This window comes from Elgaria multicarinata, chromosome 20 (assembly GCF_023053635.1).
Source record: "Elgaria multicarinata webbii isolate HBS135686 ecotype San Diego chromosome 20, rElgMul1.1.pri, whole genome shotgun sequence".
NCBI classification, from domain to species: Eukaryota; Metazoa; Chordata; class Lepidosauria; order Squamata; family Anguidae; genus Elgaria; species Elgaria multicarinata.
The window spans coordinates 20,147,983-20,164,437 of record NC_086190.1 but is presented as its reverse complement, the minus strand read 5'-3'; the positions used below and the strand labels follow the sequence as shown (position 1 = coordinate 20,164,437).

At 62.7% G+C, this 16,455-nt stretch overlaps 1 protein-coding gene across 1 annotated transcript in view; it reads right to left on the bottom strand.

The window, feature by feature from the left end:
• Positions 1-16,455, bottom strand: part of CROCC (ciliary rootlet coiled-coil, rootletin) — a 35,912-nt gene that overhangs the window by 6,693 nt on the left and 12,764 nt on the right. Inside the window, exons 10-30 of the mRNA XM_063145349.1 lie at positions 14,060-14,225; positions 13,629-13,735; positions 12,777-13,004; positions 12,560-12,656; positions 12,310-12,414; positions 11,948-12,181; positions 11,264-11,463; positions 10,590-10,772; positions 9,937-10,081; positions 8,841-8,987; positions 8,205-8,435; positions 7,500-7,693; positions 5,993-6,120; positions 5,140-5,309; positions 4,809-4,988; positions 3,717-3,851; positions 2,968-3,111; positions 2,475-2,713; positions 1,889-2,048; positions 1,142-1,309; positions 132-519 (exon numbers count right to left, since the gene is read on the bottom strand). Of these exons, the coding sequence (XP_063001419.1) occupies positions 132-519; positions 1,142-1,309; positions 1,889-2,048; positions 2,475-2,713; positions 2,968-3,111; positions 3,717-3,851; positions 4,809-4,988; positions 5,140-5,309; positions 5,993-6,120; positions 7,500-7,693; positions 8,205-8,435; positions 8,841-8,987; positions 9,937-10,081; positions 10,590-10,772; positions 11,264-11,463; positions 11,948-12,181; positions 12,310-12,414; positions 12,560-12,656; positions 12,777-13,004; positions 13,629-13,735; positions 14,060-14,225 (3,749 nt within the window). The remainder of the gene's footprint in view (positions 1-131; positions 520-1,141; positions 1,310-1,888; positions 2,049-2,474; positions 2,714-2,967; positions 3,112-3,716; positions 3,852-4,808; positions 4,989-5,139; positions 5,310-5,992; positions 6,121-7,499; positions 7,694-8,204; positions 8,436-8,840; positions 8,988-9,936; positions 10,082-10,589; positions 10,773-11,263; positions 11,464-11,947; positions 12,182-12,309; positions 12,415-12,559; positions 12,657-12,776; positions 13,005-13,628; positions 13,736-14,059; positions 14,226-16,455) is intronic.

Genomic DNA, 16,455 nt, shown 5'->3' with positions numbered 1-16,455 from the left:
CAGGAAGGAAAGGGCGGGTCACACACAGGGAGGGAAGAAGGAAGGATGGGAGGGGTGCTCCGGGGCCATTGCCACAGAGACCGGCCAGCCGGCCCCCACAGGCCAGGACATGGCGGGTCCTCTGCCGGTACCTTTCGGAGGGGAGAAGAGCCTCTTGGGGGAGCTGGCTCCACGGGCCCTGAAGGCCGGGCTGGGGGGGCGGCCCCCGCGGCCGATGCCCATGGTGCGCCGCAGGGCCGAGTGTAGGCTGCCCAGCTTGAGCTCCACGTCGCGCTTCAGGCCCTCCACGCGGGCCAGCTCTGCCTCCAGGCCATGGACACGCCCCTCGGCTGCGCTCAGGCGCAGGCCCAGCTCCGCCGCCTCGGCCTGCGCCTTCTCCAGCTTGATCTCCAGGTTGCGGGCGTTGTCCGTCAGCTTCTTCTCGTTGCCGCGGGCCTCCTCCAAGCTGCCCAGCAGCTCCTTCTCCCGCAGGCGGAAGTCGCCCTCCAGCTCCGAGAGTTTCCGGTGCAGGTTGTGGAGCTGCAGGCGAGGAAGAGGGCCGGGGCTGAAAGGCAGAGCCTCAGGCTCCACAGCAGCCCTGCCCAAGGGCCCGGCAGGGATCCGAGAGGGGCCTTTTCTCTGGACTAGAACTGGAGGGGCGAGGCCTCTTTTAAAGGGCAGCAGCAGCAGCAGCAACGCCCCCCTTTCAAAGTAGCCCCAGCCGCCCGTCCAGGTTGTGGGCAAATAATGGCCTCTCCACCGGAAGGGGGCAGGCACGGCCGGGCTGCTCCCTGCCCAGCTGCACACGATGCAACGGCAGGCGACACAGAGATGGAGTGGATTCACTTCCCCCGAGAGCAAAGCCAGGACAGGCAGCCCTCCTCGGCACTTCGGGCCCAGGGGCGCCTCCATGGGCAGACTCCCTCTGGGGCCAGCAGGGTGAGGGCTCTCCGGATGAGAAGTCCGGCTTGGACCGAGAGCACAGCCAAGGTCTCAAAGCAGACCCCGCTCCGTGCAGGCCAAGGCCTTTGGACCTGTGCGGCCGGGGAAGGGGTGGAAGGAAGGAGTCAGGGCAGGGGTGCCGGGGAGCCCCACTCCAGAAAGCAGCCCCATCTGCCCGGGACTGAATCTGGAGTGTTCCTGGGAGTGGCTCAGCCTTCACCTCCTTCCTGGCCGACTCCCGGCTGGCCTCGCTCTCCACTATCTTCTGCTTGAGCCCAAAGGACTCCCGCCGGCTCTCCTCCTCCCGCTGCTCGTCCAGAGCGACCCGGGCCTGGAGCTCAGCCACCTCCTTGCTCTTCTTGGTGTTCTCGCTATCCAGCATCTTGACCTGTGGACGGGAAAGTGAAGCGAGACGTTTCAGCTGAGCCACTGGAGAGAGAGAGACAAAGAGAGCACCTGCTGAAGGAATGCTGTTTGGAGGTCAATAGGGGGGTTGGAACGGGGCTGTTTAGCCAGAGCAGGCTGTGGGAGAAGCTTCCGAAACAGGCACACAGCTTTCTTAAAAGCTATTGTCCCTCTCCAACCCACCAAGAAATGAAAGGAAGACGGTGGCAGGCCAAAGAGTGGTGGGGGGGGGGACACACACGACTGACTGGGAAGAGGAGGAGGAAGAGAGCAGCAGCAGCAGCAGCAGGGAATGCAGGGAAGGGAAGGGATGCCTGAGGGCACAGCCATGCTGGCAGGGGGAGGGCAAAAAAGCCCCTCAGCGGATGGCCAAGGATACTGCAGGCCCCAGACATCAGCACGCTGGGGAAACTGACTCGACCCAAAAGGTCTGCCTTTAGCCCCACTGGCGGGGGGTGGGGGCTCCTGCCCCAGGCAGGCACCAGCAGGAACAGGAAGGGTGCTGCGTGGTGCCGGTGCTGCCCGGCCGGCTTTCTCTCCCCGCCGCTCCGTCCCCCCAGACCTGTCGCCGCAGCTCCTGCAGTTCCCGGCGGGCCTCCAGCCGTGACCGCTCCACCTCTTGGAGGCTGCTGCGCACGTCTGCGGCCTCCTTGCCGGCCACTGCCCAGGCCTCCTCCAGGATGGAAATCTTCTGGTTCTTCTCCTCACTGGCACGCTTCAAGCTGGAGAGGAGCAGGGAAGGCACGCTATCTTGCACCCGGACCAACGGACTCACCCGGGCCCCAGAGGAGACTCACACTGCAGCTCCGCTCAGAGAGCCACGCTGCGGCCACGCATATTGAAGGACGAGCGCCTGCTTTCCTCGTGTCCGGCATGGGGGAAGTGCCAGGGGTGGGGCAGGGCCAAACCAGGGAACACGGAGGAGGGCTCTGCTCACAGCCCGATGGGGCCACTCCTTCTCACTTGGACGTGGCATGGGGTGGGGGGACAGAAATTGAGGCAGGGAAAAGGCAGACAGCCCCTTCTCTCGGCCAAGGGAGGTTTTCCCAACAAAGTGAAAAGCTGCCACGGGAGAAGGGACTTGCAAAGGGGCTCCCCTCCGGAGCGCCCCACCCCATCTCCTCCTCCCAGGCAGCCTCGTCCCTCACCTGACTCGGTCGGCCTCAGCGCGCTTCACGGCGAGACGCAGCTCCGCATTGGACCTCTGCAGCGCCTCCTTCTCCTTGCCCTCATCGCTCAGCCCCCTCCGCAGGTCCACAGCCTCCTTGCGCTGGGTTTCGTGAGCCTCCTGGGCCTCTCGCACCTTACGGTGCGCCTCCGTCAGGTCCCGGCGGATCAGGTCCCGTGCGTCCTCCACCATGCGCAGCTGGGTCTTCAGCTCCTCCACCTGGGCGGAAAGGAGCGCAAGGCAAGTGGCCGGAGTTAGCTGCCTGCAGGGGCTCAGCCCCAACGGTGGCCGCCTCATAGAAGAAGACCTCGCAGGGACTTCCGGCAGAGGCCAGCAGCCCAGAGGTCGGCTGGGGCGTGCAGGGCGGCCTGTGTGCCCTGCCCTCTCAGGACCTCCTCCCCATGCCTTCGTTCCACCTCCCATTGCCACCCCCCCAAGCCTTCACCCACCCACCCCCACCGTGCTCCGTTCACCTCGTGGAGGGCGGACTCCCGCTGCTTCGTCAGGTCCCTGGCCTGGTCGTGGAGCGCCTTCGCCTCCCGCTCGTGGCCTGCGATGGCTTCCTCAAACTGGGCCCGCAGGCTCCGTAGCTCAGAATTCAAGGCGTTGGCAGTGCCCTGTGGGAAGGCAGGGAAGCCCAAGCTCTCCATGACATGGACCAGATCCCCAGGAAAAACTCCCAGCCCCACCAAGCTCCGGCTCGGTCGGAGAAGAACTTGGGAAATGGAGGAGTAGCGGAAGAGAGGAAAGGCAGAAGCACCATGGGGCCAGGACAGGATTGGTCACCGAGGGTGGGGTGGGGCAGGGGGCTGGCATGCCGGGCAGGCGCCAGGCAGAGAAGCGGCCTTCACCGGAGAAGAGGAGCCCTGACCAAGAGTCTGTCTTGTCCCGCATTCAGCTCACACAGCAGCCAGCCAGCTGCCTGTAGGAAACCCACACGCCAGAAGAGGAGCCAGGTGCTGGCCCGGATGGGTGGGTGGGAGGGAGGGAGGGAGGGCAGCGTGTGCAGGGCCAATACCGCCTCCTTGGCTGCCCCAGAACACTCCCTGCCCCAGCGCAGAAGGAAGAGAGGAATGCCTGCCAACCACTACCATCTGCCCCAGCTTACTACTCCCGGTTGCCAGCTCTGGCTCCTCTTAGCCCCCCCCCCCGCCCAAGCCCCCAGGCTGCTCTGCTCCTCCTCCCAGGTCTTCGCCCCACCCAACGCCTGGCCGGCCCCTACTCGCTCTTGCTCCTGGCGGCTCTGGGCCTCGCGCTTCTGCCTCTCCGCCTCCATGGTGGCATTCGCCAGGCTCTGCTGGGCGCCCGAGAGCTTCTCCAGGAGGACCGCCTTCTCCGACTCCTTGAGGGACAGCGCCTGCGGAGGAAGAGGGAGCGAGGTCTCCAGATGCAGCCTTGCCACTAACAGGGCTCTAAGGCGGATCGGCTCCCTGCGCCACCAGCTGGTCAGAGGAGAGAGCCGCAGGCAAGTCACCCAGCAGCGCAGCCTGCTCCTGGCCTGGGAGGTCGCAGGCGGCAGTGGAGTGAGGGAACGTGGTCCGAGGGAGCTCCCCCCACCTCCCAGCCACCCTTTGGCTCCTTGGCCTTGCCAGTCCCCCTCCACAACCCCGGCCGGCCAGCCGCTGAGCCAGCTGGCCCACTGCCCCTGGTGCTCACAGCTGCCTGCCCTGAACACCAGACAAAGGGCCAGGATCAGCCCTGGACAGCAAGAGCCCTGGAGCTGGATCAGGCCAAGGGCCTCCGGAGCCCGACCTCCTGCTCCCATGCCGTGGCCAAGCAGCTACCCACAAGCAGGGCATGAGCAGTGCAGAGCAACTCCTGCTCCCTGGCGGACCGCCTCTCCTCTCGGCCACCGCAGCCACCGCCTTCTGCCCCATGGAAGTGTCTCATCCCTTCCAAAGTCCTTCGAGGGGCCGCCCAGTGCTCCATCTTGCAGCAGGCACTTCCATAGCGAAGAAGGACTTCCTTTCCTCTGCCTTGAATCTCCTACTGCTCAGCTACCCAAGCAGATGGGAGAGGAGCAGCAGTCCATTTCGGTCTCTGGCACAGGCCTCGCTCGGCCTTCCTTCTGGGGTGCTCTGAGAAAGCATGTGCTCCCGCCTTCCCATTGCCCTTCAGCCGTACATTATGTGGGGGGACCCGGGGAGAGCCCAGGCAGATCCGCTTTTGCAAGTGCTCCGCAAGGACTGTGCCCCAACAGGAACTGGAATGGAGCTGTGCCACCAAAGACATGCTCCCCTCGGCTCCCCGACTTCCCTGGGGGCCTTGCCCCTTCTTCCGGCCCCCCAGGCCCTCTCCCCCTCCCCACCCCCACCTGCTGCTTCTCGTTCTCGGCCAGCAGGAGGCGCTCGTCCCGCTCCTGCTGGAGGGCCGCCACCTCCTCGCCCAGCTCCTCCTTCTCCGCCTCGTGTTGGGCCAGCAGCTCCTCCCGCTCCTGCAGCAGCCGGTGCAGCAGCTCCTCACGCTCCGCGTCCAGCTCCAGGCGCAGCGTCTCCTGAGGGCAACCAAAGGGCTCAGAGGCATCCAGGACCCAGCCAGGAGCAAGTCCTCCAGGAAGGCTTGGTTGGCAGGTGAAACCCCACCCCCCCACCCCCAGTGCAGAACATCACCAGGGACCCAGAGCGGTCTGGGCCCCCGGCACGTACTTTCTCCCGCTGGAGCCGGTCCAGGTCCTCCTCATGAGCTGCCCGGGCGTTCCTCAGGGCGGCCTGGGCCTCCTGCTCTGCCTGGGAGAGCTTCTGGGCCAGCAGCTCCTTGTCCCTCTCCAGCCGGCTCGCCTCAGCTTCCATCTGCTTGCGGACGCCCACGAGCTCCACTGCAGCAGAAGGACAGGCAGGTGGATGAAGGTCAGGGGGTCAGGTGGGAGAGGTCAAGGGAGAGCACGAGCTAAGGGGCCTGGCTCTCCCCGCCCAAGGGAGTGAACCCCTGGAGCCACATGGAGGGGATCGGGCAGGCTGCTGGGCCCCACCCAGCCTTTCGGGAGAAGACCCAGCCCTTCAGGAGCACTGCTGCCACGCGCTGCGAAGGACCTGGCATGTTCTGAAGGGCGGGGGAAGGGGTTCCATGTGCCTAGGAAGGACAAGCAGAGGGTGGGGGGAAGGGCCACGGTCGCTTCCTCACTGCCACCATGGTCTGCTCAGCCCCCCTGCCTGGCCCAAGGCAGCCAGCTAAGCCTCCTCCAGGGCCAGGGTGGCTGCCTAGAACTAGAAGCATCCGAGCCGCTTCAGCTGTTCTCTCACTGGACAAGGGCAGAATGACAGGGGGGAGAAGGTAGCGCTCAGCACCTGAAGCTGCCTGGTCAGAAGGAGCCGGAGCTGGGGCCACAATAGGCACACAAAGAGACAGACCACCACAGCTGTGCAAGGAGCACCAAGCACTCCATGGACTTTACCTGCTGGGCCAGGAACCACGTCAACTACGGTCAGCAGGAGGAGGAGGAGGAGGAGGAGGAGAAGGCCACCTGGAGGACCCAAAGGGAGACACACACACACAAAGTACCTTGCAAGGTTTCTTTGGCCATAAGCCAGCCCTGGCTATCGGCTTCCAGCTGCTCCTTCCGGGACTCCAGCTGGGCCAGATGTTGCTGGATCTCAAAGAGGGTCGTTTCCAAGGCGTCTTTCTCAGACCTGGGCAGAGAGGTTGCATGGTATTATTTGTCTGCTGTTCTGTGCCTTGTGCCTGAATTGCAGGGGAAGGCGGCAGACTTCTGGCATTATTATAAAGGCTAAAACCGTTCTGCGCCCCCCAGCGCAGGCCTCAGGGGTCAGCGCTTCTGCTGAACATCCCCCAAGGATGGCAGGGCTGCCCCAACGGATGCCCCCCTGACTGTAAAGGAAGTCACGGGCCACCTGACAACCCTGCAAGGTAGGCTCCTGGACCAAACGTCCTCCATTCCCAAGTAACCCACCTCCCTGCCTTGTCCACGACCGGGTCAAGCCAGATGTTCATGGGAATAAACCACAGACACACATTTAGGGACCAAAGCAACTTTATTGCAATCACTAAAACTACCATGTAAGGCCTTGGTCGCAAAACAGCCCCTTTTAAAACGGGAAAGGGGAGAGTAAAGGGGTGGGGAGAGGGAATGTGGAAAAGGAGGAGTGAGGAAAGAAGGTGAGAGAAAGCTCAAATACTTAGCCATTACCCCAAGAAGCATTCATACAACCCCACACCCAGCCGAAATCCGGCTGACCTTCTCCAGAATAAGCACACTAAGGGTGAGAACGCTCAACCGCAAAGATTCACTTAGAGATGTAAATATTGCGTCTATTTTACATCTCTAAGTGAACCTTTGTGGCTGAGTGTTCTCACCCTTATTGCGCTTCTCCAGAATACCCACATACGTTAAAACATAAAAAGCCTTTCTAACTCCAGGCACCCTCTGGGGCCCCCTGACGAGGACTCCAGCTGCCGTCGCGGAAGGGCATTTCCGCAGCCTCCCTGGGCGACCACCAGAGAACCTCCAGAGCTGGGAAGTCCTCCCTCCTCTCAGCCCGCCGAAAATCTGCTTTGCTGCACTCAGCAGCTGGTGGCAGCAATCCCACATCCCACCGTGGGCGTGTGCCGACTCTGCATGCAAAATTCACCCCTTTGGCCTGAGAAGGGTTTCTTTGCACCCCTCCTTCTGGAATGAAAGCCCTGGGGGCGGGACCCATCAGCCTGCCCTCCCACTGCTAGAGGGGAGGGAGGGTGTGTGGAAAGCAGCAGCAGCAGCAGCGGAGAACGGACAGGAGCAGAGCAGGATACAAACCTTTGCTCGCGCAGAGGTGGCTCTGCGGGCTCCTCAGCCGGGCCGAGAGCTCAGCCCAGCCACGCCACGCCCCCAACGAGGTGTGTCTGTTGACAAAGGCTGCCACTGCCGGTGCCGTGCCTTGGTTGCCATCTCGACGGCTTCCCTGGCCACCTCCAGGATTAACTGGCCAGGCAGACCAGCCGGACGAGTCCACGTGCCTCCCCACAAGCCCCTCCCCAAGTCCACGGGGAGCTCTCTGTGGCCCAGACCCACCTGAGGCCGGCCATCTCCTCCGCCAGCCCCCGATTCTCCCGCTCCGAGGCGGCCAGCTGCACCACCAAGCTGGCCTTCTCCTTCATCAGCGCCTCCTTCTCCTTGGCCACCCGGAGCAAAGCCCCGCTGTGACGCTCCAGCTCCTGACGCACCTGCGCCAGTTCCTCGCTGCCGGCGTTCCTCTGGCGGGAGAGCTAAGGAGGGACACCGATGAATGCAAGGCCTGCCGGGGTCTCTCTCCGCCCCCTCCCTCCCTCCCTCCCTCCCATTGGCCCCTGAGTGCTCTGGAGGCCAACCCTCCGCCCCGTCACAAAAGGGGAAAGGGCCCGCTCCCTCGCAGCCAGCACCAGGCCAGGGATCAAGGCCAGGGCGCGCCGGACATCCAGATCAGAGAGAAAGCAGGCCCCCCGCTCTGTTCGGCAGGCTCAGATCTGAGCTCCATGGTGACCCACGCTGAGCCCCCAGGAGCTCCTGGATGGCTTGCGAGGCCTCGATCGTGAGCTCCCTGCAGTTCCGGTTCAGAGGAGCCAAGGCCTTGTCAGGGGCCTAGCAAGGCCAGCTTTGGATGGGCTTGCAGAGCAGCGGGCCTAGCTCGAGAGGGTGGGTGGGTGGTATGAGAAACCCAACGGCCAGCAGCAAGGGCAGAAGAGACCCACCCACCCACCCACTGCGGGAGGGGAGACCCACCCCCACCCCCAGGCTCACCTGGCCCAGCTGCTCTCGGAGCTGCCCCTTCTCCTTCTGCAGCGCCCGCAGCTCCCGCTCCAGCGCTTCCCGGCTCTGCTCCATGGCCTGCAGGGAGTGGCCCAGACCGTGGCGCTCCGTGTCCAGGTCCAGCTTCTCTTGCTCCAAGCGCACCAGCTCCTCCCGGATGGTGGCCTTCTCCTGCTCCACCTCCTGCTTCTTCCCCAAGAGGGCCGCCTTCTCCTCTTCCAGCTGTGGCCCAGAGGGTGGGAAGGGACAGGGCGGCCGGTGAGCGCAGGGGGTCACAGTGGAAATCCCCCACCGGGACCTTCCCTAGGAAGCCATTTCACTACCCTGGGCTCACGCATGGCACTGCGTGTAACTCTGCTTTAAAAAAAAGCAAGGCCTCCCCTCCAAAAGAGACTCTGGACCAAGCTAATTCTATACTAAGTGGCACTTGGCCTGCTGCCCTCCCGCCCCCGACGCAAATCGGGCCCATGCAAGCCCTCCCCACCTGCCCCCCCCCCGCGTCTTGGGAAGCCTCCCCTGCCTCCTGAGGTTCCAGCTCCCACACAGGAACCTCTTTCCAAGGAAGGATTCCTCCAGAGAGTCAGGCCTGCGCCCATGCCCCCCCCCCCTGCAGCCACTGGGCCTCACCTGAATGATGGCCCTGTTGAGCTCCGTTTTGTCCTGCGCCAGCCCCTCGTTGAGGGCACTCATCTTGGAGAGGGAGTCGTGCAGCGAAGCCTCCTCCGCCTTCAGCCGGTTCAGGGCCAGCTCCCGCTCAGCCCGGCTCACCTCCGCCTGGACAGGGAGGCAAAGAGCAGGCGTGAGAGGGGACGCGCGCATCAGGGGCCTGGCCTCAGGCACAGGACGGCCTCTCCTCCGAGAAAAGGAGCAGCTGTACGATTAAAACAGCCGCAGCATATGAAGAAATGGAACGTCTGCTCGGGTGAGGGACTGGAGTTGCGACTGATGAACCAGTCTGTGAACAGGCCTTCCTGCTCTAATTTCTGCTGTGAGCCGTTTTGGGAGCAGAACAGAACACGAGAGACCCAGTTCAGACGACACGCGAAGCCCCAGTGGCCAAGCATTTTGGGTTAAACGTGATGGCTTAGTGTGTCAGGTGAACCATTCGCAACCACGGCGGCTCCGTAACCACGGTTTAAACACGCTGACTAACCATTTGCCACAAAAGGGCCGGTGGCCTAACCATGGCCCAGCGTGTCGTCTGAACAAGCCCAGACAGACCTTCAGCTCTGGTACTCCAAGCGGAGATTTGCATCTATTCTTCCTTTCCTTCCTTTTCTTTTCTAAGGCTCAAAGGCACAGAGAGGAGACGCTGCGGCCAGTCCAGAGCCTCCTAAGCCAAGGGGTGGACAGAGGGTGGCCCCCGGGCAGACCTCCTGTCAACCCGGGCCTTGGCAGGGCGTGCTTGGCCCGGTGGAGCCTGCGCTCCCTGTCACGCTCTTAGGTGTAAGGGCAGAGCCAGGATCCCTGAAGGTAGTGGGCGTCCTGAGCTGTGGCTGTGAAGGGCCACAAGGAGCTCCTGCCTGGTATGCCCTGGCACCGGGGGGGGGGGGGGGGGCGGCTGCAGAGGTTTCAGTCCTAGCCAGCAATGGCAGTGGCGAGGCAGAGAGAGAGCAGTAGGGCAGAACATCTGGAGGACCCCCAGCTGCTGATGCCTGCTCCGGGGGTGGGGGGTGGGGGAGAGAGCCGGAGCGGTGTGTCTCTCCGGCAGGCGCCTCCTTGCCTTGGCCAGGGCTTCGGCCAGCTCAGCCTTCTCGTTCTCCAACACCTCCTTCTCCAGGACGGCTCTGCTCAAGGCCTCCCTCACCAGCACCAGCTCCTTCCTGAGGCCGGACTTCTTGGCTTCCAGCTGCTCCAGCTGCTTCTGACTGAGAGACAGAACAGGGAACGGGGAGGGTCGCCGTGTCACGGGGCTGCCTCAGCATCGCTTGAGGAGAGCCAAAGGCGGCGAGTCTGGGATCCAGCAGAGCCCCCTTGGCTCACTAGGACAACATGCCCAGGACCGGCATGGAGTCAAGACACCTTTCGCTTTCAAGAGCACCACTTCCTTCCTCAGGCGCAGGAAAACTCACCCAAGGGTGTCACCAGGGAGGGGGAGAGAGAGAGAGAGAGAGAGAGACCCCAGCTCCTTTTCAAAACAGACACTCTCTCCCTCCAGTAGAGCTCGGAAGGGAACAGCAAACGCCGCGGGCCGGCTTCTGAATGTGTAGAAGGGGGCCTCTGCTGCTTCCCCATCCCAGCAACGCCTCTGCGCAACCCCAGGGCGCTTCCTGGCCCCGTAACCGGGGGATGCATGAACCAGGGCCCTGAACGGGAGACCTCCCCGCCCCCCTTGCCCCGCGGCCTCCCCAGCCAGCCAGCCAGCCCCTCCCCTACCCCCGCTCAGCCTCCTTCCGCGAGCGCTCCTGGTCCTTCAGGACGTCCTCTTTCTCCTCCTCAAGGCCGTCCCGCTGGCGCTGGAGGTGGCTCTTGGCCAGCTGCAGCTTCTCGTTCTCCTGGCGCAGCTCTTCCGCCTTCTGCTGCGAGGCCTGCAGGGCCTTCTCCAGGGCAGCCCTCTCACTGGCGCGGGAGGAAAGAGAAAGGGGGGCTGCCGAGAAGAGCCTGGGCATTTCCGTGATACTGGCCAACACTGCCCAGAGATGCTCCCGGGGGAAGATCCAGGAATGGTCCCCCAGGATCCCCTGCCTAGAGTGCCCCTTCGAATAGGCAAGAACCGCACGGAGCAGCAACTCACGCAGAGATGCACATGCCTTCCTGCAAGGGGAGGGATGGCCCTCCGAGGCGCGGATGCACACACGCACATACATGCCCTCTGTGGAGGCTGCTGGGAAGGAGCCGAAGCGTTGGGGGCTTCATAGGGAGTGGCTGGGGCAGCCCCCCTCCCACTCTGCTCGCAGGAGGAGGAGGAGGAGCTTTGCGTGGTTTCCCAAGACGACTGCTCCCTTGCAGCAGCACAGCCTGGGGAAGACCCTCTGGGGGCCTTGCAGAGGAGGGGCCCTCGCTGCTGCTGCTGCTCCTGCTCCTGGTGGAGGGGAGCCCAGCTGGCTCACCTGCCCAGCAGCTCCGCAGAGGACCGGAACCGCCCGGCGTCCCGCGCCGCATCCTCCTTGGCCTGCACCAGGCTGTCCGCCTCATCCTTCAGCTGCAGGACCTTCTGCTCGAGGGAGTGCCGCTCGTTGTCGCTCTCCACCAGCTGCCTCTTTAGGGACGACACCAGGTCCTGGGCGGCTTCGTGCTTCCCCCGGAGGTCCTGGTCACAGGGAACAGACAACGACACCCTGTTCTGGGACAGGAGAACGGGAAGCCTCCCCCGCCAGGATCAATCACCAAGAAGCGGCAGGCGCAGGGCATTTATTCAGGCCAAGAAGGGGAGCCTCCGGGCGACACAGAGCATGAACAGCCCTGAGGGTCCGGGGGCCCCGGGACTGCGTGGAAGAAGCCGCACTGCTGTGGAAGAGCAGGGGAGCAGCCGCCTGAGAGTCTTGGCTGCCTCGCTGTCTTTAACTTTTCGAAAACAAGTTTCCAGCCCCCATGGCTGTGAAGGGACGTGTGGAAGGGTCGGGGCACTTCAGAGCCAGAGGGGAGGGGCTGAAGGCAGGTTCCCACCACCGGGAATAAGGAAATGCCCTAACCCTGAACAGCCCCCTGACTAAGCACGAGGCATAAGGAGAGGAACTGTGGCTTCAGGATCAACTCCCTTCTGCGGCTGCCCACCCCCACCCCGCCATCCTCACCTGCAGCTGCAGCTGCCGCTTCTGCAGGGCCGACTGCACGACCGCCAGCGTGGAGTCTGAGAAGACCGGGGAGAGGCTGCGCCGGGGGGAGGCCCGTCGCAGCGGGGAGGGGGTCCGAAGGCTGGAGGACAAGCCTCGCAGGCTGAAGCCTCCCGTGGTGTCGCTGTGCGAGGCGTCCGCCGTGCGGTCAGCGGCCGGGAGGTGGATGGCGCTGTCTGCGTCCGAGATCACGGCCTGCAGCCGGGCAAGGCAAGAGGGGAGCCCATGGTGGGACCTCGGGGAAGGGCCACTCTGCTCCCCAGGGGCCCGTGGCCACGTGACGGTGCACGGAGCCCGGCTCTCCTCCGCCGGCCGCTCCGTACCTGAGCGAGGTCCCGCAACGTCTGCTGCAGCAACTCCGTCTCCGTCCGCAAGGCCTCGATCTCCTCCGCCTCCGCCACCGCCTGCTCCTGGACGCGGGACGCTTCCTGGAATCAGACCCACGGGATCAGCCGCGCCCGGGAGTCTGGCCAGAGTGGCAGCGGCGGTGCCCCAATTGACGCTGTGCCGAACCTGCACATTCCGTGCTCTCTCCTGGGGGCCCCAAGACCCGGCCTCGCTGCCCCTCCTCACCAAGCTCTCCAGCTTCTGGGTCAGCATCTCAATGGTCTTGCCCTTCTCCGAGTTCTGGCCTTTCACGCGCTCCAAGCCGGATGTGACCTCGCTGACCCTGGAGGGAGAGGGAGACGGGGCCCTGGAACCGCGGCCTTCGAGGGAGCCAGTCCCTGGCCGTATCGGCCCCAGCCTTGCCTGCTGAAGCCAGAGCCACAAGCTCCCCCTCCCTCCGCACCTGTTGCTCAGCTCCGCCTTCTCCACGTCGCACCGGACCTGCAGCTGGATCATGTCCCGGACCTTGTCCTTCAGCTGCTCCTCCAGCTGGGCAGTCAGCAGCGCCTGTTTCTCCAGGGCCGCGCTCGCGCTGCTCTCAGACAGCCGCAGGTTGCTGCTCAGGTTCAGGCAGGCAGCGTGCACGGTGCGGCTCGACCGGGAGAGCTCATTGTTCAGTTCAGAAAGATCCCTGCCGGGGGTGGGGGAAGAGAGAGATTGAGGGGCGGAAGTGACCTGTTTGCATATGAACCGCACTGTTTGCACAGCCACCCCCCCTTCCCCTGTCCACATCAGACCCCACCATGCAGACACACAAGTCACTGCTGTGTCAGGCTTGCTCCAAGCTCATGAATCCTGCGGGGCCGTTCCTAACCATGCACATTCTGCCCTTCCAGGCGACAAGAGGAGTCCAGCGTTCTGGGCTGGAGGCAAACTGAGCAAATCCTCAGCTATGCCGTACACAGGAATACACCAACACAGCCAGCTCAAGCCTCCAGGGGCTGCAAAGAGAGGCGTGAGTGTGAGCGGGCAATGGCTGAGCCAACGTGGTCCCAAGTGGCTTGTGGGTGTGCGCAGAGCTGGCCCTTGGGACCTTCCGCTGCTTAGGATGAGCAGAAAGGGAAACACACACACCCCACAAAAACATGCACTTATATGCACGCTTGATTGGCGCAATGTACAGAATCCTATGAGTACCCAGCAGATACGCACAACGCAGAGCGCGGCCACGCATCTCCACACCCTGGGAGAGGGGAGAGGTGCAAAGGGCCAGCTCCAGGGTGGGTGGGGTGGGGGGTCCCAGCCGAGCACTGACCTCTCCGTCATGGTCTTCATTTCGCTGAAGTGCCTCCGGAAGCCGACCACTTGCCTCCAGAGGGTGAGCAGCCGGCTGTGCTCGTTGCTGAAGTAGGTGTTGAAGGACTGGGGAGAGAAGCGGGAGAACGGCACCTACCGACGTCTGCCCAGACTAAGAGGTGGCTTCTATAGTCTGGCGACAGACAACTGGGTTTTCAGCCAAGTCAAAGGTGCCTTGAAAGAGGGAGGCAGTGGCTTCAGGTGCCCATGCGCGTCACAGTCACTGCTGGTCAAACAGGTGTGGCTGGTTCCTTGCATTATTTCAAAAACCTGCCCAACCTATTTCATCACAGGTAATGGAGGGACAAACAAAGACAAACCCCCTCTCTCTCTTAAGACACACGCACACCCCTTCCCACTCTCCCAAAAACCACCGCCTGGGCCTCAGACCTCCTCTTCTCGCCTCCATTCCACCTCCCGCTGCTCCAGCTCGTCTCGGGCTTTTGTCCAGTCTGTGGTCAGCTTCCGGATGTCCTCGCTGAGGGCCTGGTTGGCTGTGTTTGCTTGGTCCAGCTGCTCCCTCAGCATGGCATTGACCTGAGCGAGGCTGGCGCTCCTGAGTCCAAAGGGAGGCAGGGTCAGTCAAGTGACATCAGTGTTTGGCCAGCAGATAAAAGGAAGGGTTAGGTGCCAGGTGCTGCACTGTGGAGATCTGCTGCGTGGGTGGGTGTGGGGGGGCGCGGGCACCGACCCAGGAAAGGAAGAGAACCACGGTGGTTCTGGGAAAGGAGGACTGGGAGTCCACCTCCAGGGCTTTTGGACTCCAGCTCCCAGCACACCCAACCATTGGCCCTATGCTGACAGAGGCTTCTGGGAAATGAACTCCAAAACACCCGAAGGTCTACCTTCTGCCCACCCCTTGATCCCCAAGCTGGGGCCCTCCAGATGTTTTGGACTATGATTCCCAGCGTTTATGTCCTGGCTGGGGTGATGGGAATTGAAGTCCAACCACCTGGAGAGCACCAGCCTGGGGCTGACTTGGATCCACCAGGGCCCGTCCCTTCCTGCCCTGTAGCTCAGGGTACAGTTGAAGAGGATCTGTGCGTGTGTCAGGGAGGCCCCGTCGTTACTCCGAGACCCAGGGAGACCTAGGAGGATTCTTCAGAGAATGTGGACCATAAACCAGAGGACAGAAAAGCCTTCACTGCGGAAGAAGAGTGACCCATATCAAACCCCAGCAAGTGTTCGGCAACAACCTTCTTGCTTGCCTTAAAGTTACCCAACTGTCTGTGGAGAAAAGTTCTCCGGCTCAGTGAAACTTTCAAACCCTGCTCCGTACTGAGAGGATCTTGCCACCCTGTTAGGAAAACTGTGAAGTCCCTATAATCTCTGCCTTTAAAGGGACGTCAGGCACCAGCAAAAGGGGCTGTCATATTAGGGCACGGAGGAAGGAGGGGCTTTTTTAATTATAGGTGCGCCATTTTTCTTGGCAGGAAACAAATGAATAAAATAAATTATAACATCTTCAAAGTCTCCCCAAAAGGAGTACCTGCCAAAGAAAGGCGTATGGACAAAACCACCACCCCCCCACTCCCTATATCACAAGCCCTATATTTATGGTCTGCCGTGGGGGGGGCAGGAAAATGCAGAGGGCCCAATCCTGTCCTCTACCACGCCAGGCAGAAGCCTCCGCTGCTGCGCCCCAAGGGAGAACTAGGTTCTGCCGCTGAGGCTCCTGTTTTGGTAGCCCCTTAGGCCAAAGGCAACCTTTCACCACGTTTATTTTAATCTTGGTTTTATTACTGCTGAGCACCGTTTGTTTGGTGGAAAGGCAGGATGAATATATCCATCCAGGCCCAGGCAGCAGTGTTCCATGGGGGCCTGTCCAGGGGCCGCCCACAGCACCACCTGCTAAGCAGGGGAACCCCTGAACTCATGAGGCAAGTCTGGTTCACTTCTTCACCCATGTCGCAAGTAGCCACGCAGAGAGAGAGACACACACAGCTCCTAGCAGCCTCTCTTGGAGGCGAAGGGAGGGAGAGGCGGCCACCAACAGGACAGAAATGGCTCCTCCGGCCTTCCTTGCAGCTCCAGAGGGGGGCGGGAGAAAAAGGGCGGGAAACGAAAGTCCCCTCAGCTCGGAGGGAGGCTTGGGGGGGGGGCGAGAGAAAAAGGGCGGGAAACTAAAGTCCCCTCAGCTCGGAGGGAGGCTTGGGGGGGGGCAGAGAGAAAAAGGGCGGGAAACGAAAGTCCCCTCAGCCTCTTTCCTCCCTCGGCCACGATGGCTCCCAGGAAACGGCCCCTTTTTGAAGGGAGGGGAAAGGGCACCATCCCTGCTGGCTGAGGGGGTCCGTAGGGCTTCAAGTTTCTGCCTCGACATGCATAAAACGGTGCCCTAAATCTCTCAGCCATGTTGCGTGGAGGAAGAAGCGCCCCGGAACCCTCCCGTTTCCTCAGCCCATAGCTCTGCCTCTTCCCGGTTTCCGAGGGCAAAAGGCCCCGGCCAGACCACTCTCCTCGGAAGGCCAATATGGCCGCTTCTGAGGGAAACTGAGGGGGTGGGGGAGGGGGCCTCGCCGGCACACAGGGAACCACTTCACCACACTGAGGTAAAGCTGGATCACGTCGCAGTACAGGGGATCACATTGGGGTGAGAGGATCCCCCCTTGTCACTTGCTGAGGGGACCGGACTGAGGAGAGGACTGGGCCTGGGGGGGGGGGGGGAGTGAGGCCTCTCGCCTCCCCCCCGCCTCTGGGGCTCCACTTTCATAGAATCAAAGAGTTGGAAGGGGTCTTCAAGGCCATCGAGTCCAACCCCCTGCTCAATGCAGGAATCCACCCTAAAG